The sequence below is a fragment of the Heteronotia binoei genome, chromosome 9 (genome assembly GCF_032191835.1).
Source record: "Heteronotia binoei isolate CCM8104 ecotype False Entrance Well chromosome 9, APGP_CSIRO_Hbin_v1, whole genome shotgun sequence".
NCBI lineage: Eukaryota > Metazoa > Chordata > Lepidosauria > Squamata > Gekkonidae > Heteronotia > Heteronotia binoei.
In genome coordinates, this window is record NC_083231.1 from 86,933,490 (window position 1) to 86,953,438 (window position 19,949).

General features: G+C 44.7%; 1 protein-coding gene across 2 annotated transcripts in view; it reads right to left on the reverse strand.

The window, feature by feature from the left end:
• EGF (epidermal growth factor) overlaps positions 1 to 19,724 on the reverse strand; it is a 75,557-nt gene extending 55,833 nt beyond the window's left edge. For both annotated transcript variants that reach the window (XM_060246928.1, XM_060246929.1), the window contains exons 1-5: positions 19,100 to 19,724; positions 10,444 to 10,643; positions 8,425 to 8,606; positions 7,400 to 7,627; positions 3,572 to 3,771 (exon numbers count right to left, since the gene is read on the reverse strand). In XM_060246928.1, the coding sequence (XP_060102911.1) occupies positions 3,572 to 3,771; positions 7,400 to 7,627; positions 8,425 to 8,606; positions 10,444 to 10,643; positions 19,100 to 19,220 (931 nt within the window). In that variant the 5' untranslated portion in view covers positions 19,221 to 19,724. The remainder of the gene's footprint in view (positions 1 to 3,571; positions 3,772 to 7,399; positions 7,628 to 8,424; positions 8,607 to 10,443; positions 10,644 to 19,099) is intronic.
• Positions 19,725 to 19,949: the final 225 nt, after the last annotated feature.

Sequence of the window (19,949 nt, forward strand, 5' to 3'; positions counted from 1 at the left end):
TCTGCAGTGTACATGAAAAGCACTTTCCTTGCTGTCTTTTCAAAACAGTGTCATACTGTCGACTTTTGGCTTCCATCTGCATGGCATTATTAGTGCTCGCATGGTTTCGTTTCCAGGTTGTACGATCCCTTATAAATCTCATTTGTACCTAAGGCTAATTAGCCTTCCCTCAATCCGGATTCTTGGGCTGGATAAGCTAAGCAATACACATGCAAAGTCCAAAGGCTTCATCTGGACTGGGCAGTTTAAGCTTCTTTCCACCCCCTCAATATTTAATAAGAAGTCATGTTAGGAAAAAACAAAAAGAAATATATTAGAAGCATTCTATGTTTTTTAGCTTCAGACTATCCTACTTAAAAAAAAGAGTTTTTGGAGTCCAAAGATGGCATCTTTAAAAAGACAGCAAGAAAAATTAAAGCTAAATTAAACAATGTGGGGAGTGGGAGAGACACTGGGAAGGAAGACATTCAGTAAAGGGATGTCTTATATGTACTTGCTCTTGGATGGATCACTGGCCAGGCATTCTATTGTCAGCAGTGCCCTAGTATTTAGTGTGCTGGTTGTTACATCCTGGTAGATGCACATCCATGCTGAATTTGTTCTGTCAGTGCCAGTTAAGACAAAATTATGCAATGACTTTAAAGTGTAAATCAACTGACGGCATCAGCCAAGTGGGTTGTTACCCTCCACATCAAACTACATTTGACTTCATACATCTGACATGATATGACTAGCAGGATTCAAGTTTGTGAGGTTCAGCAGTTAAAAATACAGTTCTCAGCTGACAAGGTACACAAAGCAATGGCTACAGACATGGCTTTGATACTTCCCCTGGTTAGTGCCTCACATCCATCCATGTGTCCCCTCAACATCCCTCCTTTTTAAATGTTAGTCATGCAAGCAGATATGAGAGACCATAGCAAACATGGAGAAACAGGCAGGGATATGTATGGTTCAATTGTGCTTTAAGAGAGAAAAGCTCCATGCTCCACCCCCCCAAAATTCTGACATGGACTGAAGGCTGTGTGTATCTGGTGCCCTCAAACAACCAGCAAACACTGGCAACAGGGAGAAGAGTTCAAATGCAACCTTCTGCCTCAGGATTGGGAGTCAGGCTGAGGGAAAGTTTGTGATTTGCTTTCATCAGCCTAAGGCCTAAGAAGGGGAAGTTGTTTATAGTAAGTAATTCATATGCTCCCAACCCAATTCCCCCTCCCCAAAGGCATCCTGTAAGTTGTAAAGAGCCTGTCTCTTTTCCAATTTAATGCACAGAGATGGACAGAAATTCCTGGAAGAACACGTCCTGAGATTGCCTCCTCTGAGCCCAATTTGACCCCTTAAGAGGATACTTTAATGGTCTTTGGCAATATAGAAGATTCGGGGGGGGGGGGCACAGACTTCATGAGTACACTTTCCTGATCCAGTTGGGATATAATAACAATGGATTGATATTATAAAGACATTGTAAAGAAATTATTATAAAGAAATTGTGAAAAAGATGTTCAGCTATATAACAGCATATTGGTATCAATATTTGCAAGAAATATCTTACAGAAGTAAAGAAGCCTCATTAATCAGAGAAGTTGCTTATTTTGGAACAAGTCTATGGGAACAATTAATCAAAAATTATATGCTCCTTGAGGAACTGATTATTGAAATAAATGAAATACAAAGGCAGGAAAATATCACCAGATTATTGGAAACTGATACAGAATAATAAACTCTTCTTCTAAACTCAATGAGATACTGTGATGGACAGAAAGCTGTCCTACTCTTTAGGGGAATGACAGCCATTCAGCTGAGCCTAGGGAAGTACTGCTTAAGCATCCAATCACCTATCAGAAGGGGAACCCCTGCGCCACCCCCTCCACCCTGCAAGCTCCTTTACGGTGCTTATCACGTGCGCGCAAAGTGTTTGCACACCACAATCACCAGAAGTGACATCATTGTGCAGAGCAGCAAGCAGGAGATGAGGGAGCAATGGGCAGGATGCAAGAGTGCTGCTGCACTGCCGCTTTCCCCCTGCACTACACTCGGCGGGTTGAAAGTGGTCAGGTGCCGCTAAAACAGTGCACTCTTCGGAGGCTTTCAAGGAAGCCTCTGAAGAGTAGTGCACTGTGCAGCACTCCTCCGATCCTGCCTTCAAGGCAGACTCAGAGGAGCACTCTGCGTGGGGAAGGGGAAATAAGGGGGCACCTGATGGTGCTCCCAGGTGGGGTAGCACCCTAGGCAGCTGCCTACCCTGCCTACTCCCATGCGCCAGCCCTGGTCTAGCTTTACATTGCAAAAGAACAGAGTACCCAGTTGTTAGACTTTTCTCTGGTGATAAGCAGACCTTGTACCATTTAGTCTGGCTCTTGGGAAAGGGCAGGTTGGTGTGGGTGGAATATGGGTGGAATACTGTATGTGTAGAATTGCCAGGTCCATTTGATGCTGGCGGAAGGGACATTCTGGAAGCTGGAAATGTTGCTCCCAATGTGCCAGTGTCACTGGAAGCGATGTGGGCATGTTGGGGGTGACGCTTTGGGCAAAACTGCGGTAAAAGTCACCCTCAAACTGGTTTGCTCAAAAGCCAGAGCATCATCCCTGGTGTGCCCACATCACTTCCTGGTGACATAGGCACATTGTGCAACACTGATGATGGGGGGCGGTATTTCCTCCTGCTGGTCAGCTGATGCAAGCAGGAGCCTGCAAAACCCAACGGTCCCCCCACTCCAAGTGGGGAATGGCAATCCTATATGTGTGTAAAAAGATTCAATCTAGTGGTTAGTCAGTAAAAGCCTGTTTGTAACTGAAAACATTAAAGGGGAGTCCAGCCATTCTCTGGAGCCATAACTAGCTTAAATTTATTGTGTCTCAGCCAGGTTTTTTCTTGGACTACCTGAAAACTACCTGTTTTTTTTGGGGGGGGGGGGGAGGGAACCATACTTATAAATAAATAAATCTTCCTTGTCATATATATACAACTCCTGCCATGATCTCTGTGTTCTACTTGCTCACCACAAAGCTTATTTCACAGTAGTGAACACAAAGCCTTACACTTGCTACCTCTAACAAGAACATCCAACAACTGAGGAGAAGGTTGAACTCTTTAAAATAAACCTGGTTCTCCAAAATCATAAGAGGCTGCATGGGTCCCCTCAGTTGATAGAAAAGGCCTGTCAATGGTATTTAACACCAAATAAAAATCTGTACAAATTAAGGGTAGTAGAAATTAGAAATGTGAGTTTAATAATACAGATTTTATACGTACTATATACAGCTAAGAGATTTTGCTACAGCTATAAAAAGAATATTAACATGATAAACCAAAAAAAAAAATCCATTTGGAACATTTTGAAGGCATCTGAAAGATTTAATTTAGACCTGTGATCAATAATTAATTTTGGGTATCTAAACAGCTGCACAAATAGCAGTAGCATATAAATTAAAAAAAGAATATGGCTAGAATTAATAACAGGTTCTAAGGAATTTGCAGTATGATGGGGATGGCTAAGTTAATAAATGCATATCAACAGACCTTTTCATGTTAGTTTGACACACTTAACAATGCCATTACCAGCAAACTTACCAAATGCTTTAGGGTCTGTTCTAAAGTTGGGCTGTTTTAATGGATGCACTACCAGTATCTCAGAAGGTGAGGGGAAAGATGGTTGCAGGTTAATTGCAACTATACCTTTTCCTGTGTATTTACTGGCTCTCCAGATAGTACCATTTGATTCTGAGTAGTACATATTGTCCACAAAGATATATATGTCATAGAGCTGTTTTCTAAAGAGAAATAAATCAAATAGATGAGCCCATTATTTATTGCTCATGAGAGCACAAATTATTTGTTTTTATTTACAGTACCGTAATCATATATATCACAATCCAGAGACAGTTTACACTTAAACCCATTAGAACAAACAAGAGTTCAATGTAACATTAGAGACTAACAAAATTTATTCCAGCATACATTTTTGTGAATCAGATCTCCCTTCAATAGAGGCTCTTCATTCTGAGGTACACAGAAAATGGGTTAATATTCAATATATACAAAATCATGCTCTTACTTGCACAAAAGCAAATGTTTGGTTCATGATTTGATTTACAGTGTTTCATAAATATATCTTTTAAATAAAAAAATGTAGATCATTTATGACCTTTTAATTTGCACTGCATGGCTTGAAAAGTTTTAAAAGTTCTGTTTGAAACTCACAATGTAATTGCAGCAAAAACTAGCAATAATCACTGTCTTTGGGACAGCAGCTGAATTCATGGAAATCTAACTGTGGTAGACAGAGGCTGAAATTTTTTGTAGGCCAAACCCCTCTAATAGCCTCCATATTCTACATTTCAAGCAGAACAATAAATGTGTGCATGCACGTGTGTGTGTGTGTGAGAGAGAGAGAGAGAGAGAACATATGAGCAAGCATCCTAGAATCAGTGCCCATAAACAAACCATTTATAATCTATAGGAATAAGACCCGTTGAAGAGAAAAAATAAATGGGCTCTAGAAAGAGGCTCTGGCCAAGTGCCCCGCCCCTTGCTGTCTTCCCACCCAAGTGAAGGCATTCATTTCCCCACCCCCACTTCCAGGGGAGCTGATCTCTGCCGTCTGGAGAGCTGTTGTAATTCTGAGTGATCTCCAGCCCTCATCTGGAGATTGGCAGCAGTGGATTCCAAGAAGGAATGGCTGGTTTGGAGGGTGCATTGTATCTGTCTGAGGTCCCACCTGTCTTCAAACCCCACCCTCTCCTGGATTAAATCTCCAGGAATTTCCTAACCTGGAGGTGGCAATCCTATCTCCTTCCTTTTATCTGCCCCTCTGACTTCAGCTTTGCCCCCCTAGTCGAAATAAGAGACAGACACAAGTATTGGGTTTAAACCGGGCCGCTTTATTAAACTCAATTAATCTGTAAACTCGGCAGGGGTAAGACCTATCCAGACAGGCCCCTGGGGTCACCCACGGACCCCGCCCTGTCAAAGGGCGAGCAACCCTGCCCCCAGCACAAACCCGCCATATTCGGGTTGTAACTGAGCGGCCAGGCCTCCAGCCTTTCTCCACCTGGGCTAGCATCGATCCCCCATGGAAAGATCCGCCGCAGGTGAGGCTCCCCGTGATCTGCATTCCCCGCACTGAGCCGTGTAGCCCATCTGCGGTTCATACAGACCACACGCACCAAAGGTGCTAGGCCATAGGTGCTCCCCTGAAACACTGTGGCCAACACCTCCCCGGCCAGCGACCAACTTATAATCCACCCCCAAAACCTAACACTCTAAGGCAGTACAAAGTAGGCGAAAAACAACTCCACATGGGCCAATTGTGCGGAGATGAAAAAATTCCTACTTGGCCCCCAACAAGGCGACCGGTTGAAACCTGTACTGCCAAGGGAGGGTGGGAGGGCAGAGAGCCGAGAAGACAGCCGCACTGAGTCGGGCGGGGCCAGGGCTTATATAGCCCTGGCGCCACGCCCCGCTCAAACCCCGGATGGGCTGGGGCTGTCAAAGCCTGCTCTCCTTCTTCCAGGCGGGCAAATGCGGCCCCCAGCCTGAACGCCGGCGATGCCGGCTTGGCTGGGAAGGGCCGAGCCTTCCATCACCTTCCCCCTTCCTGCAGCCTCCAACTAGGGAAATGACAGAGTCTCCTAGGCCCATAGCTAGTGGTGAGGCCTGGTGGTCCAGGCCCCTCCAGGCAGTCCCATCACACGCGAGTGGAGGGACTGAGAGCCAAGCTGCCTCCTGCCACCACCACTGCCTCATGCTCCTGGGCCGAGGAGGAACAACAGCGGCAGCAGCAGTCTTCTCCACTCTCACTCTCGCTCCCCCAAACCTGCAAGCAGCAGCAGCAGGGCAGCAAAAGCAGCAAGAGGCAGGCGCTCATTTTCTTTCCCTTGTCACCCTGGCACTTCCTTTTATTGCTTCTGACCTGGTGCCCCTCAGTTTGCCTCTGAAGCAGCTTGGCTGCTCGAGAGAAGCACTGTTCTTTTTGTGACATCATTTGTGATGTCATTTTGACCCTATGGGCCCTCTCATCTAAGATTTTATCCCCTGGACCTTCCCACTAAAATATTCTAGCTATGGGCCTGGTCTCTCCCCACAGTTGCATCATTTTCCTTCCCCCCCCCCCCACCTTTGATCTGAACAGCAACCCTGAGAGGCAAGTTAGGCTGAAAGTCTGTGACTTATCCGAAATCATCCAGTCAGCTTTCACAGCAAGAACCTGGGTCTGGCAAACCCTGCTCTGAAGCTAGGGTTGCCAAGTCCCCCACAGCCTCCGGCGGGGGACTTTTTTCATACATGTGTTGTGCACGCAGCACATTGATGTCACCCAGAAGTGACATCATTGTGCTGGCAGTGCTGCGCGCCGGCCACTCTAGGCATTTTTGGGGAAACTATGGTTTTCCAAAACGCTCTAGCAATTTGGTAAGGGAAAACTCTATGGTATCGGCAATGCCAAGGGATGTCGGGGGAGGTTCCCCCCAATTACCCAATGTGGGCCAGTGAGTTGAGAACTTCCAGGGCGGGAGAACCCCCACCCAGCCCGGGAGAACCCCCACCCAGCCTGGGGCCTTGCAAGTCCTATCTGAAGCCCTATGGTCTCAACTCCAAATCCACCATCGATTCTCCAGGAATTTCCCACCAACCTGGAACTGGCAGCACTAGTTAGGACTGGCCCCAATGAGTTCTCCCTCAGAGGCCTTTAGTGATATCTTTCAGACCAACTGTCTCTCTCTGAGAACTTTGTTGGTCTTAAGCACAGGACTTCAATCTGTCTCTGTCTCTTAAATTCCTTCCCCATCTCTCTCTCTGTATCTGGCCTGCTGGTACAGGACACCATTTCCCCCCCTATCTCTGTCTGTTTCTCTTCCAGAGGAGGATAGGGAGGAGTCCTCAGCCTGGAGAGAGAGGCAGAGACCAGACCACACCAGATGAGAGTGGGGGGGGGAGGTATCTGTGAATTCCCTGCATTGTGCAGGCGGTTGAACTAGATGGCTTTGGAAGTCCCTTCCAACTCTATGATTCTAACCCCTGACAAAAGACTTCTTCTGTTGGGGGGTAGGGGAGAACCGAGTTTGATTCCCCACTCCTCCACTTGCACCTGCTGGAATGGCCTTGGGTTAGCCACAGCCTCTGGAAGAGGTTGTCCTGGAAAGGGCAGCTGCTGTGAGATCCCTCTCAGCCCCACCCACCTCACAGGGTGTCTGTTGTGGGGGGAGACGATAAAGGAGATTGTAAGCCGCTCTGAGTCTCTGATTCAGAGAGAAGGGTGGGGTATAAATCTGCAATTCTTCTTCTACATGCAGTTGTTCATCCATTTTAGGGATATGTGTGCAGACATTTACATCCAAGCACATACCAGCCTGAGTTGGACTATGGAATGTTCAAGTTTAACACTTGCTTTCTAAAACATACCGCACAGCCTGTTTGAGTAACTGGACAGAACCACCATCATAGTCACATGTTCCAATGTTGGAAGTGTCATCATCAGCATACTGAATCCAGAAGATCCTCTCGTCAATAAAATCCAGTGCAATAGCTTTGATTTTTCCCATGCTCCTCAAAATATTCCATACCTCTTTTCCATTCAAGACTGCTCTGTAGATGCAACCAACATCACCAATGGAAGACCAAAATAAAAAACTGTAGGGGAAAAATCAATTATTGTTATTAATTTTTTCAATAGCAATCCAGCAGGTCATATAAGCCTTCTAAGAAGTATATGAAAAATCTCTGTTTTCAGGCTGAGGTTAGATCCTGGTACCTAGTCCTATTATTTCACATATTAGATGTATTTTTCCTACTGGTTGCACTGATTTACATTAGGGAATCTGAATCTCAGTGACAATGACAGACTATACATGACATAATTTAATAAATAAAATTTAAAAAATATTTATAATTGAGCGGTGATTGTTTTGTTTTGTTCTGGAAGCTAATTACCCTGAAAGAGAGACTAAATATTTTTCTGATGAGTCACCTTTTAAAAACATTACTGGTCCCCCCCTCCCCCCCAAAATTGGTGTCTGTCACTTGAATGATGCTGAGCTTCTAAAAGTTATGTACAATACAGTCCTGATCAGTCATATTTTCTAAGTCCACTGAGGTAAAAGACTTAGAAAAGGGTGTCACTCTGTTTAGGATTGCACTGTTAGGAAAAAAAGAAACTACCAAAGGATGACAGCCACCAATCTTTAAAGATAACAGTAAACTCATATTCCTTTAAAAGTTTTTCTAAATGTACTGGAGGCCTTCTAAATAGCATTTAAGCATCATAATTTGATGAAAAATGTGAACCTTCTAAAATTCTAAATTGTAATAATAATTCTGCTTTACTCAAGGGACCATGCTATGAACACCCTGTCTCACAACTATTCAGATATTACCTTGAAATACTTCATTGACTCAGCAGCAATCTCTTTGAGAGCCATCTCAGTTACCTTTTGCCTGGGTCAACTGCAATGCTTGTGGGATGATATTCATCTTTGAAAAGGATTCTGGAATGGTTTCCATCCAAGCTGATAGCCTCAATGGTTGTCTTCTCATAGTGAGCCAAATAAATCCCTCGGTTTATCCAATCTACAGCAAACCCAGAGATATCTTTTCCTGTATAGCAAACTGTCTACAACAAAAAAGATAAACTAAAATATCATGAAAATATTGTATTGCAGGTTGCATCACTCTTTAGGGTGTTGGAAGGCAGGGTTCCCAACCCCTGGGCCCCGGACCGGTACCGGTCCATGGCCTGTTTCCAGGTGGGCCACGCAGCCTCCCCCCTCCCGCAGCCTCGTCATCCCTCCGCACAGCCTCGCCGTCCCCCATTTATACCACTTTAAGGCCGAGGACGGTGCCATGAAGCACTTTCCAGGCTGACCTCCCCCTCCCCCTGCTGATCAGCTGATCCAATCAGCAGGGGAAACTGGGGCAGAAGCAGCGAGCGACCGCTGAAACAGCCACACTGCCGTAGTTTTCCTGTCCAATTGGATCAGCTGATCGGTGGAGGGGGAGGTCGGTCTGGAAGGTGCTTCACCTTAAAGTGGTAAAGTGGCCTTAAAGTGGTAAAAACAGGAGGTGGTGAGGCTGCGTGGGGGTGGGAGGCAAGGCTGCAGGGGCAGGGTAGAGGAGGGAGGAGAAAACGGGGAGAGGGGGAGGCACCGCGGGAGGGGCGGCCGCTGGCTCTGGGACCGCGGTGGGCCAGCCAGCCCTGGGGCTGGTCCCTGGGATAAAAAAAGGTTGGGGGTCTCTGTTGTAAGGCACTGGAACTCATGTACTTAAACCTGCCATGTGGAAGTCCTGTTGCTAACATGCTGTATTAGCAGCCAGCAATGGGGAAACTTTATCTGCCTGTTCCTGTGTGGAAAACACTAAAGTCGATGCGCTTTAGAAGCATGTTACAATTATTAGGATGACATGGTCAAAAGAGATGGTCACCTATGTATCAATCAGCCTGACAGTTTAAATACCAGTGTTTGGCCATGTCACAAATTTAAAGCAACAGCTTGCTTACTGATGTACCATTCAGATGTTAAAGAATAACATGGGGAGAGTTCCGTATCAAATTGCCCCCAAGCCAAGATGAAAAACTTAAGATTGCCCCCTTTGGATATCAAAGTGATCTAACTTAACTGCTCTCAGATGGGTGGGAGGAGTCTTGCTGTTCTTTGAGAATCATCTTTTGGATAATGTTCTTGATCGGCTTATACTGGTCAGGGGTCCATTTTCCTATAAAGTTATCTTATAACCATCTGGCAACCTACTTTGTCACTTATGCTCATATGAAGATGTATTGTAACCTACCTGCCATCATATATGCATGTGTATGCAGGAACACAGATTTTGTTGTTTTATTACACCTGCTTATTCTTGCCTTATGCTTAAGCCTGAACCACTTTTAAAATCTTTTCAATAAAGCCTGTTGCTTTCATTGGTGTCTTCTACTACTTGTGTGAGAGTCCAAACCCAGTCTCGGTCAAACTATCAGAAGGGGACTTGATCCACGGTTCCAGGTCTGGCAACATGGTAATAAAATCATCCTTGCAAAGCCACAGTGGGTCAGAAACTCCCATCTTTGACAGGTGCTATAAAATGTACATACTATAAAACATAAATGTTTTCTTATAAGTAACCCCATCTTATTAGGGTTTATTTCCTAGTAATCACGCATGTAGCAGCAGTACTTACTGACCTGAACTTCAGCAATGTTTTCTGCCATACATACATAGCTAGTTATATCTTTTGAACACTAATTTGGACCCTTTACCATGTCCTGATAACCCTGCTTGCCTGTGTTTTCAGAGTGAGCAGTTATAACCCAAAACTTCTTTCGACAACATTCTCAAGGATGCACAAAATACAGATGAAAATAAATCTCTCTCTCCTTTGAACAATAGGGAGAGAGGCGATTTTTAAACAACATTGTGAATGTCACTTGCCACAGAGCATTTTGAGAATTCCATTACCTCCTGATTTGAGCCATTCAGGCGTACTCGTTGGAGAAGACCTTCTTGAGTGTCTATCCAATAGACGTATCCGTCTTCATAATGGAAATCTATCAGTGCTGATAAACCAGCATGGGTCACCACTCTCTTGTGATTGGTTCCCTCTGTATCTATTCTAAAGACTGTACTTCCTTGGTTGAAAAGTAGGAATGGTGTAGGATCTGAGAAAGAGAGAGATGACTGAGTTCACAGATAAACCAGAATCCACTGTATCAGATGCACAAATTATATGAGATAGGCTACAAAAAAAAAACCTATGGTTTTGATCCAACCCTGGATTTTTTTTTTCAGTGGTACACAATGAAATATTAACTGATATGGAGATAAACTTGGTCTCAAAATTCAGATTGGCGTTGACCCATTTTCTATAGGCATGTAAGCTCAAAGCATGTAATTCTTGTGATCAGGCCTCAGATTCAGCAGGAGCTCACAAGAACACAGCTCCTGAACCTTTCTGATGGTTCCCCCTCTTCCTCCCTACCTACCTTGTCCATTGAACAGTAGATGCAGCTGCATAACAATCCATAGATTAGAAGAGTGGGCAGTCAGCCAGTCACCAGGAGCTTTGCTAAGCCCCCAGCAGCCCTCATTAACCCCTGGAGAAGCCCGCACCACCCTTTCTCCACTTATGTGATTTGGGGTGGCAGTAGGGTTGCCAAGTCCAGTCCCAGAAATATCTGGGGACTTTGGGGGTGGAGCCAGGAGACTTTGGGGGTGGAGCCAGGAGACACTGGGGTGGAGCTAGGGGGGGAGGGAGGGAAATGGCGCCGGGGAGCATGGTGAGCCGCCCCATCTCGGAGCGGGCAATGCCGCTGTGCAGCTGCCGCCTCTTCTCCGCTCGCCGTAGCTGCTCCTCCGAGATGGGCTCAGGCTGAGCCCATCTCGGAGGAGCAGGTGCGGTGGGGCAGGGGGGGGGCGGCAGCGGCGTGGTGGCCTTGCCCGCTCCGCCTCTGGGGTGGAATCGGAGGGGGGGTGGAGGCGGGCCGGGGGCATGGCGAGCCGCGCGTCCGGGTCCTAGAAGGGCCCGGATTCGCGGCTCGCCATGCTCCTGGCCTGTCGCCGCCCTCTCCTTCTCTGGTTTTGCCTCGCTGTTTTTGCCTGCACTGCTGCCACCTCTTGGCTGCTCCTCCGAGATGGGCTCAGCCTGGGCCCATCTCGGAGGAGCAGCTGCGGTGGGCGGGGAGGGGTCGGCAGCGGCGCGGCGGCCTCGCCCGCTCCAGGATCGGGCGGCTCGCCATGCTCCCCAGCGCCGTTTCCCCCCTCCCCCACTTCCGTTTTTTTGGGGAGTGGGGGAAGAGGGTGGAAATTCTGGGGTCCCCCACCAGGGCGGGAGGGTTGGGAAGCCTAGGTGACAGGTGGCTTGCTGGCCTTTTGACTAAGGGGGAGGTGGCCCAGAAGAGCCCAGGTGAGTGAGGCCTGCTTGCCCGGGGCTCTCCTTTCTTGCATCAAGTTGCTTTTGGCTGGGGGAGGCATATGCTAATGAGTTATGCTAATGAGCTCCACCACCTATTTTTCTACAAAATGACCCCTGCTTGTGATGGGCCTGGACATGTGTATTTCTGTCCTCAACTCAATACCCTTGACTATTGTATTTTTTAATTTATTTGGAAAATCAATACCAAATTAGATATCACTGTTTAAATTGTGGCTAATACTTGATTCACTCTGTGAACACAAAAGAGGATGATTGATTACTACCTTGATTTACATTGCAAAATATTTGGAAAGTTCGATTTATAAGAGCAACTTCTGCATTCATAAAGAAGCTGTTTCTCTCTGTTTGCATGTGAAAATATTTAAAATATGTGGGCTTGTGTTGTGAAATCAAAGAAGTACAACAAAGCTGATTTGTCTCAGGAATCTGACAGCTGCACCACTTGCTTTCCCCTCCCAGTTACTTCAAACGCTTACATACATTTTCCTACTATGATGTCCAGACAAGGAATTTCCCATTAGGATAGCCTACTCTAAGGTCTGAATTAGATGTACTGATCTTCTGTCAAGTTCTCCCACCTGCTGCAGAATGAGGATAGGATCCTCTTTCATTTAGTGAGTAGGAAAATATAGTATGCCCAGCCTTTCTCTCCCATGAGGACCAAAAGTGGCTTTCATTTTTCTCCTCTCAATTTCAGCCTCATAACAGTCCATGAGGTAGGTTGGGCTGAGGATGCATTCACACTACACTACATTATACATTTTGCAACTGGATTTTTCCTATTATTACACTGTAACAATCCAGTTGCAAAACACATTATTTAGTGTAGTGTGAATGCACCATGGGTGTGTATCATTGATCCAAACCTGGTTGGCTGTTGGGAGAGGAGGGAGTTTTAGTTAATTTATTTATTGCTGTGCTGCTTTTCTCTTGTGGTGTACGTGTGTGTTTTAATGTGTGATTGTTAAGACAGTTGAAGGCTTTTTTGACAAGTGGGATATATGTATTTTTTTAAGTTCTGCTAGTTGTCTCTTGCATCTGTTTCATTTTTATCCTACTTACTCCAAGGAACTGTGGAGACAGAACTCTCTCCTTCCCTCAATGACAAACCTGTCAGTTAGTTTAGGCTGAGAGAGACTGACTGGCCCAAAGTCAGTGAGCTGCACAACAGACCGGGAATTTGACTATGGGTCTCCTGAACCTTAGTCCAAGACTACTGGCTCCCAAGATTGAATAGATTCATTTCTTTCTGAAGAAAATCCATGGAAAGGCAAATGCAGCTACCAAGCATATAGGACTCTGTTAAGCAGAAAGGACTCTTAGGAATTCCTGCCTACCCTTCAAACCATAAAACAACCAAACTTATTTCAGCAGGACACTAAAAACAACCAGTCTTCAGTTAAGAAAATTACTACCAGGCATTTTTACACTTGAATTTCACATGATTCAGCACAATTGTGTAATCATTCAATGGAAATCTCTCTCATTTCTGATTAGTTGCATTGTAGAGGGAACAGAATAACATCATTTACATGACAAGACCTCTTGTCATTACCCAACTTGGAAAGGAAAGGTCCCCTGTGCAAGCACCAGTCGTTTCCGACTCTGGGGTGACGTTGCTTTCACGGCAGACTTTTTATGGGGTGGTTTGCCATTGCCTTCCCCAGTCTTTTACACTTTCCCCCAAGCAAGCTGGGTACTCATTTTACCGACCTCGGAAGGATGGAAGGCTGAGTCAACCTTGGACCAGCTACCTAAATCCAACTTCCACCAGAATTAAACTCAGATCGTGAGCAGAGAGTTCAGACCACAGTACTGCAGTACTGCTGCTTTACCACTCTGCGCCACGGGGCCACTGACATTACCCAACTTACAGCTTGGCAAACTGGAACAGATGTAGAATTCTGGAATATTGACACAATTGACCTGGTTGCCAAGTCTCCCTTTGAGACATGCATCAATATCTGCAAAGCAATTCCTTTTTGCTCAGTATTCCACAGTAAGTCAAATTCTAGACCTATCTCTGTATATATCAAGCTGACACAAGCGAGGCTATCTTATACCATTTCAGACTATTGGTCCGCCTAGTTTATTATTGCTCAGTCTGGTGGCAACAGCTCTCCATAATCTTCAAAAGAGGCCTTTCCCAAGACCAGCTGTTCAAGATCTTTTTTGTTGGAGATCCTAGGGATCAAACCTCCCAATTTACACATACAAAGATTCTTGGACTCTTCAGTCTAAAATAATGTTCCTTTCTAGATCTTTTGAATTCAGGGTTGTCAGCTTTGGGTTGAAAAATTCCTGGAGATTTTGGGGTAGATTTTGGCATGGAAGGTAAGGTTTGACGAGGGGAGAGAGCACAGCTGGGATGTGATACTGTAGAATCTACCATTCAGAGCAGCCATTTCCCCAGGGGAGCTGATCTCTGTCATCTGGGGATCAGTTATAATACCAGGAGCTCTTCAAGCACTACCTGGAGGCTGGTAACCCAATACCATTCTTTCTTGATATTCCCTGGTCTTGGATGAATATTTCATTGTGGTTGTGCATTGTTCACATTAAACTTAATGGATATGTGTGATGTATATAGAAATCAACTTCCACTGTGACCCCCAAAGAAGCCCTGGGTAAACGGAGGGATGCAAGCCTCCAGGTGGGGCCTCTCCTTGAATTACAGTTCATCCCCAGATTACAGAAATCAGTTCCACTGGAGAAAATGGGTAATTTGGAGGGTGGACCCTAGGGCATTGTACCCTACCTAGGTCCCTGTCCTCCCCAAGCTCCATTCCCAAATCTCCAGGAGTTTCCAAACCTGAATCTGGCAACCTACCGCCATCCCCTAGTAAGTAGCCATGCTTTTGAGCCATCTCCATGATTCCACATGATGTCTGAGATTGTGAGACTCCATGTTTTATATTTAAACTTAAAACATTCAGATGGACTGCAAACAAAGATATTGACTTACAAGGAAGTAGACAGGTTTTCTTGCGGGGACTGAAACTTCCTTGACAATGACTCTATTCTGTGATTTCCCATCAACGTTCAGGCCATGGTTAATGCTGTGGAGGATATCAGCCCTCAAGGATCATGCAGGAATCCCCTTTTCACTCAGACTGTCCTTCTCACTACTTCTCAACTTCTCCAGCTAGACTGGACTGTTGGAAGTGAAGGCATGTACAATGCCACTTTGCATCAAGCACACCAGTACTCCAGAGAGGGCAGTAGAGCTATTAAGGTGGACAGGTCAGATCCCTTTGTATTATTTCTCTCTTCTGTTCTTGCCACTGTCTCTTTGCTTACCCAGAATGCTACTATAAGGGCCTTCTTCTGGCTGCCTCCTTTCCTTCTTGTCTTATGCATGCCCTCCCTAACCTCCATGACAGCAAGATGTGCCCTGGGTATCTCTCTCTAGCTTTTCTTAGGAAACTAATTAGAATGCCTGTTCTGCCTGTCACAGCATGAATATCTTTTATCGATAATGAATATCCCTTTCTTTGTTAAGGCAGCAAGCCTTGTGTGGACTTTATTGTAAAAGCAGCCTCCCCCTTTCACTTTGTAAAACCAACTCTAGCTAACACAGGCAATGTATGAAACTTTCTGCTCTGTTTCTTTAATCCATTTCCCCTTCCAACCCTAGCCTTTTTGCTGGCTGGATTCATCCTCTGCTCCAAGGACTGCTCAAAGAGAAAAATCTCAAGTATTGTTCGGCTGGTGACTTCCCAGGCTACCTGGAGCATGGGAGGATACGGTAGGCTGGAGAGTGGGCTTGGTTCCATCCTCCCTGGACATGAAATAACACTCACAAAACAGTAGCATTCAACTTCCTTTATTGCAACATTGTTGGAGGGCGTTATGGTTAGCTGCACCCAATACCCCATTACAAAGCATCCATCCAGTTCTTCTCCACCAACAACCCTCTATGTGTGTTTTATCACAATATTTAAGGCACCCAACAGACTGCCCTGTTGACCTTGTACCCATTGGTTCCTTGTAGCTCCAGCAGCATGCCTCCTCCTCCCACCACAGTCACTGCCAGCAGCCAACCTTTCCCAGTGGATTGGGTATCAGTCATAACCCTCCCTACTGGAGGGTAGTCCTGGATGGTCCTGCAACCTCCAAGAAGTTCTGTTCCCCTGGGCCCAAAAGGCCAACTGGTGGTTGCCACTGCCTTCTTCTGGTCACCCAGTCCCATTGGCTCCCACTGCCATATTAGGGCCTTTTCTGCACAGTCTCCTTCCCCCTATCAGGTCAGGAGTGTGCACCAGGTTTAGTGAAGAGTTCCACACAGGCTGCTCCTGATCAATTTTTTGGTCCTTCTTTTCTGCCTCTAACATGGGTTTTCTGGACTCCTGATTTTTGCTCCTTCTTTAAAGCCACGGCTTTGTGTGTGGAAATCATACATCTTACCCTTCCCCTCTTACTTCCCCCTCCCTGGGGACATTGTACCTTCACGGGGGCTTGTAGAACTTCCAGAATCCAGACTACAGAGATGGGTTCCCCTGGAGAAAATGGCTGTACTAGAGGGTAGATTCTACAGCATTACACCTGCTGAGGTATAACCTCCCATCTCCAGCCTTGCCCTCCCCAGGCTCCAAATCTCCAGAAAGTTCCCAAACTGGAATTGCAAACCCTAGAGGGCTCCAGGTATTTCTGCAGGCTACAAGCACCTGCAGAATCATTTGAAAATTTGATCAGGCAATCCTAGATAAATGAATTTAAAACAACAGAAGACAGACAACAAAGCGCATAATAAACCTTTTTGATCTGAATCCTAAAGATGCTTTCCTGGGAGTTAGCCCCATGGGATTTATTTCTGAGTAGAACAGTTAAGGTCTACTTCTTTAATTTATTTGCAAAAAGAAAGATCATGTTCTTAATACCCAAGAAAATTAGAAAACAAGTCGTTTGTCCATCAGGTGCGACCAAGTTTTAGTCATCATCAGTCTTCAAACCCGAAGTAAAGAGTAGCTGCCATCTTGCTGCAGCTGTTCTGTACACCCTGGCAACTATTTTCCTGAAATGAGAAAGAACTTTCCTCCGTGTGTTAAATAAATCCTCTTAAGGAACACAAAGCCTGTGTACAATGCCCCGACAGGCAGCACTGAATGGAAGAATGAGGTCTTGCTGAAGGCTCAAAGATGTCTTTATGCCCTCTCAGCAGAGACTGTCTTGAGAATGAGTAAAAACGATGAGTCATGTCATTGCTATGCTGGCAGTGAGTTCTTATTGCCATTATATACGAGTAGACTCCTTCACTGAGAGTCCGAAAAAATGTCCTGATTAAAGAAAGTGAAGCATTAGCATGCATGGCAGCCAAGCAGAGACCGAATCAATGTGTTCTGAACAGAGTCTGCCTTCATATATTTCCCACCTCACTGAAGTTCCTTGGAATTTTTTAGTTATGATGGAGATAAGGCAATTCCATTACTGGGCTGCATCCTAAAACAAATATGTGTTAAAAGAAACCAATGACAATTTGTTGTCTTTTTAAAGATTGTATTTATAAAATGTAGAAAGGAAGGACTTGGAGGAGAAGCCTGGGATCGGATTAAATGTGTTGTTCCCAAGACTGGTGTTCGCATTAAGGTGGGTTGCCAAAATTGCATCAGAGACAGTAGAAATTAAAATTCTTTCAACTGGCAATCTGGTAACAGGGTCCTCCCAAAAGCAGGCATGTACAAGCAAATGTGAGACAAAAACAAAACAAAACCAAGAAATAACTTTAGGTCACAGGTAAAGTAGTTAAATGGAACTGTCTTACTTGTGATCTAATGTTATTTCTTGTTGTATGTGGGTTTTTTTTAATTCTGTCATATTGGCCAAAAAAAGAAGTCCCCTTGGGAAACAGGGCATTCCCCACTAAGAGATACCTGGTGGCCATCAGCTGACTGAAATGATTAGTGGAAATAGCATTATGGAGATGGGAAAAGAGGAAGACAGGTCAGAATTATGCTGGGCTCTTATCTGTAGTTGGAAGCAGGAAATTATTCCATAACTAACCCATGTGATATATATTAGATTCCATTGCTTGTACATTAGACCCCATTGGACATATCAGAATCAGAGGACCATCCTGTTTTGAGTGCTGTATTCTGGCAAGTACATAAAAACATCCCAGCCAAAGGATCTTGTATAACACCTATGATGGAGACAGGGCCCTGGACCATGCAGTTATGCCCCATTCACTGTGGAATTGGAGCTGATGGGATCATTTCCTGTTCAGTTACAAAGGAAGGCTGCTGCCTCATGCTCTGTCAGAACCAACTGCCATTCTTAATCATTCAATGAAGGATGAACTATCTACCCAGAAATTATTTCCCACTCTGTTATTATATCAGTCTATTCACTCTTGGTGGCACTGTGTAGGTGTTGTGTGTGAAGTGCCATCAAGTAATTTCCAATTTATAGCAACCCTATGAATTAATGACCTCCAAAATACCCTATCATTGACAGCCTTGCCCAAGTCTTGCAAACTGAGGCCCATGGCTTCCTTGATTTAGTGAATCAATCTCATGTTGGATCTTCCTCTTTTCCTGTTGCCTTCAACATTTCCTAGCATTATTGTCTTTTCCAATGACTGGTGTCTGCTCATAGTACATCCAAAATGTGATAGCCTGCTATATTTGTACTGAAAACGTAAACCAGTCTAACAGTCATTTCTTCTCCACAACAGTCCCTAGGAAATGTATTCTGTGAGTCTGGATTAGAGTTCTCCTTTACAGTTCCCAGAATTCTTTTATTTTTTTGGGGGGGGGGGGAGCTACAACTATTTAAGTGATATATAACCCATATAAATTTGTAGCATAGCTATAGCCTCAGAAGTTTGAGCACTTCCTCAAATAATAGTTATTAAATGGTAAGCATGTACATTCTCTCAAATTTCTTTTTTGCCGTAAGCACAACAATGTTTTTATCAAAATTTATCTCATATGCAGTTGTTTTCCATTTTCCAATGGAAGACTTTAGGGTGAAGGCTTGAAGCACCTGTTGTTATTCCACTGGAAGCTTACCAAAAACAGTTCACAGCTAAACATACATTTTCAACTTCTGAAAAAAAGTATACCAATTGTATAGTGACAAATATATTATCCATATAACAAAGGCATAGTTCAGAGAAATGCAGATTAAGAAGTTCTGACAATTTAAACATTCAATCTGATGTTGCAAAACCAATTCACTTACCTGTACAAGTGGAATTTTCATACTGCCTTTGAGATCCCCTGGGGAAATTCCAGTGCTGCTGAGCTGAGACACTGACAAAAGTGGCTTTGAAAACCAAAAGAGCTGTGAGTAAGCGAAACATTGTCTTGAAGGTTATTTTCAATGTCTTTAAAAAGGAATGACTTTCTTGACTTCAGTCATCGTCAGAACCAAACTCATGTGCATAATCCCTGAGGTGTGCCTGTAGCAGCCAGATGAGAGACATCTCTTCCCAGCATGGTTGCTCTAAAGCACCAAGTTGCTCACTGGCCCCATCTCTGACCTCTGAAGAAATTCCAGGGTGATCTCCTCTGTGCTCATTGACACACCTCTTTTTAAGGGTGTTGGGGTGTTTGTTTTTTTTTTTTGAAGTCAAGTATGAAATGCCTGACCCTCCTGTTACAATTTTAACATGGCTTAAAACCAAAGTTCATATGCCTGGCTGCAAAATTCCTGTGCAGTAAGCAAAGTGATAGATTAAATGCTTAAAACAAAAGAGTGCCGATTTTAAATAAATAAAATAATCCTTCAGGAAACATTTGAAAATAATACTTTGTGTTCTGTAGTGGGGACTTTCCTCACCCCCAAACATACAGAGTCCTTATGCACATAGTAGAAAGGTTCCTTTCCATTTCCCTAGCTCGCCTCACCCCACCTCTTTAGATCCTCTTTAGTGCCGCTTGAGTGGAGCTTGTGTTTGCAAACAGAAATGTTGTCAGCTCCCAAGGAAGTGCAGCTCTTCTATCACCGCCAGTTAATAGCCTGTTCCACCCCATCCCCCAATGATCCCAATATCTGTAAGTATCTGCATGATGCTTTGGGTGTTCTGACA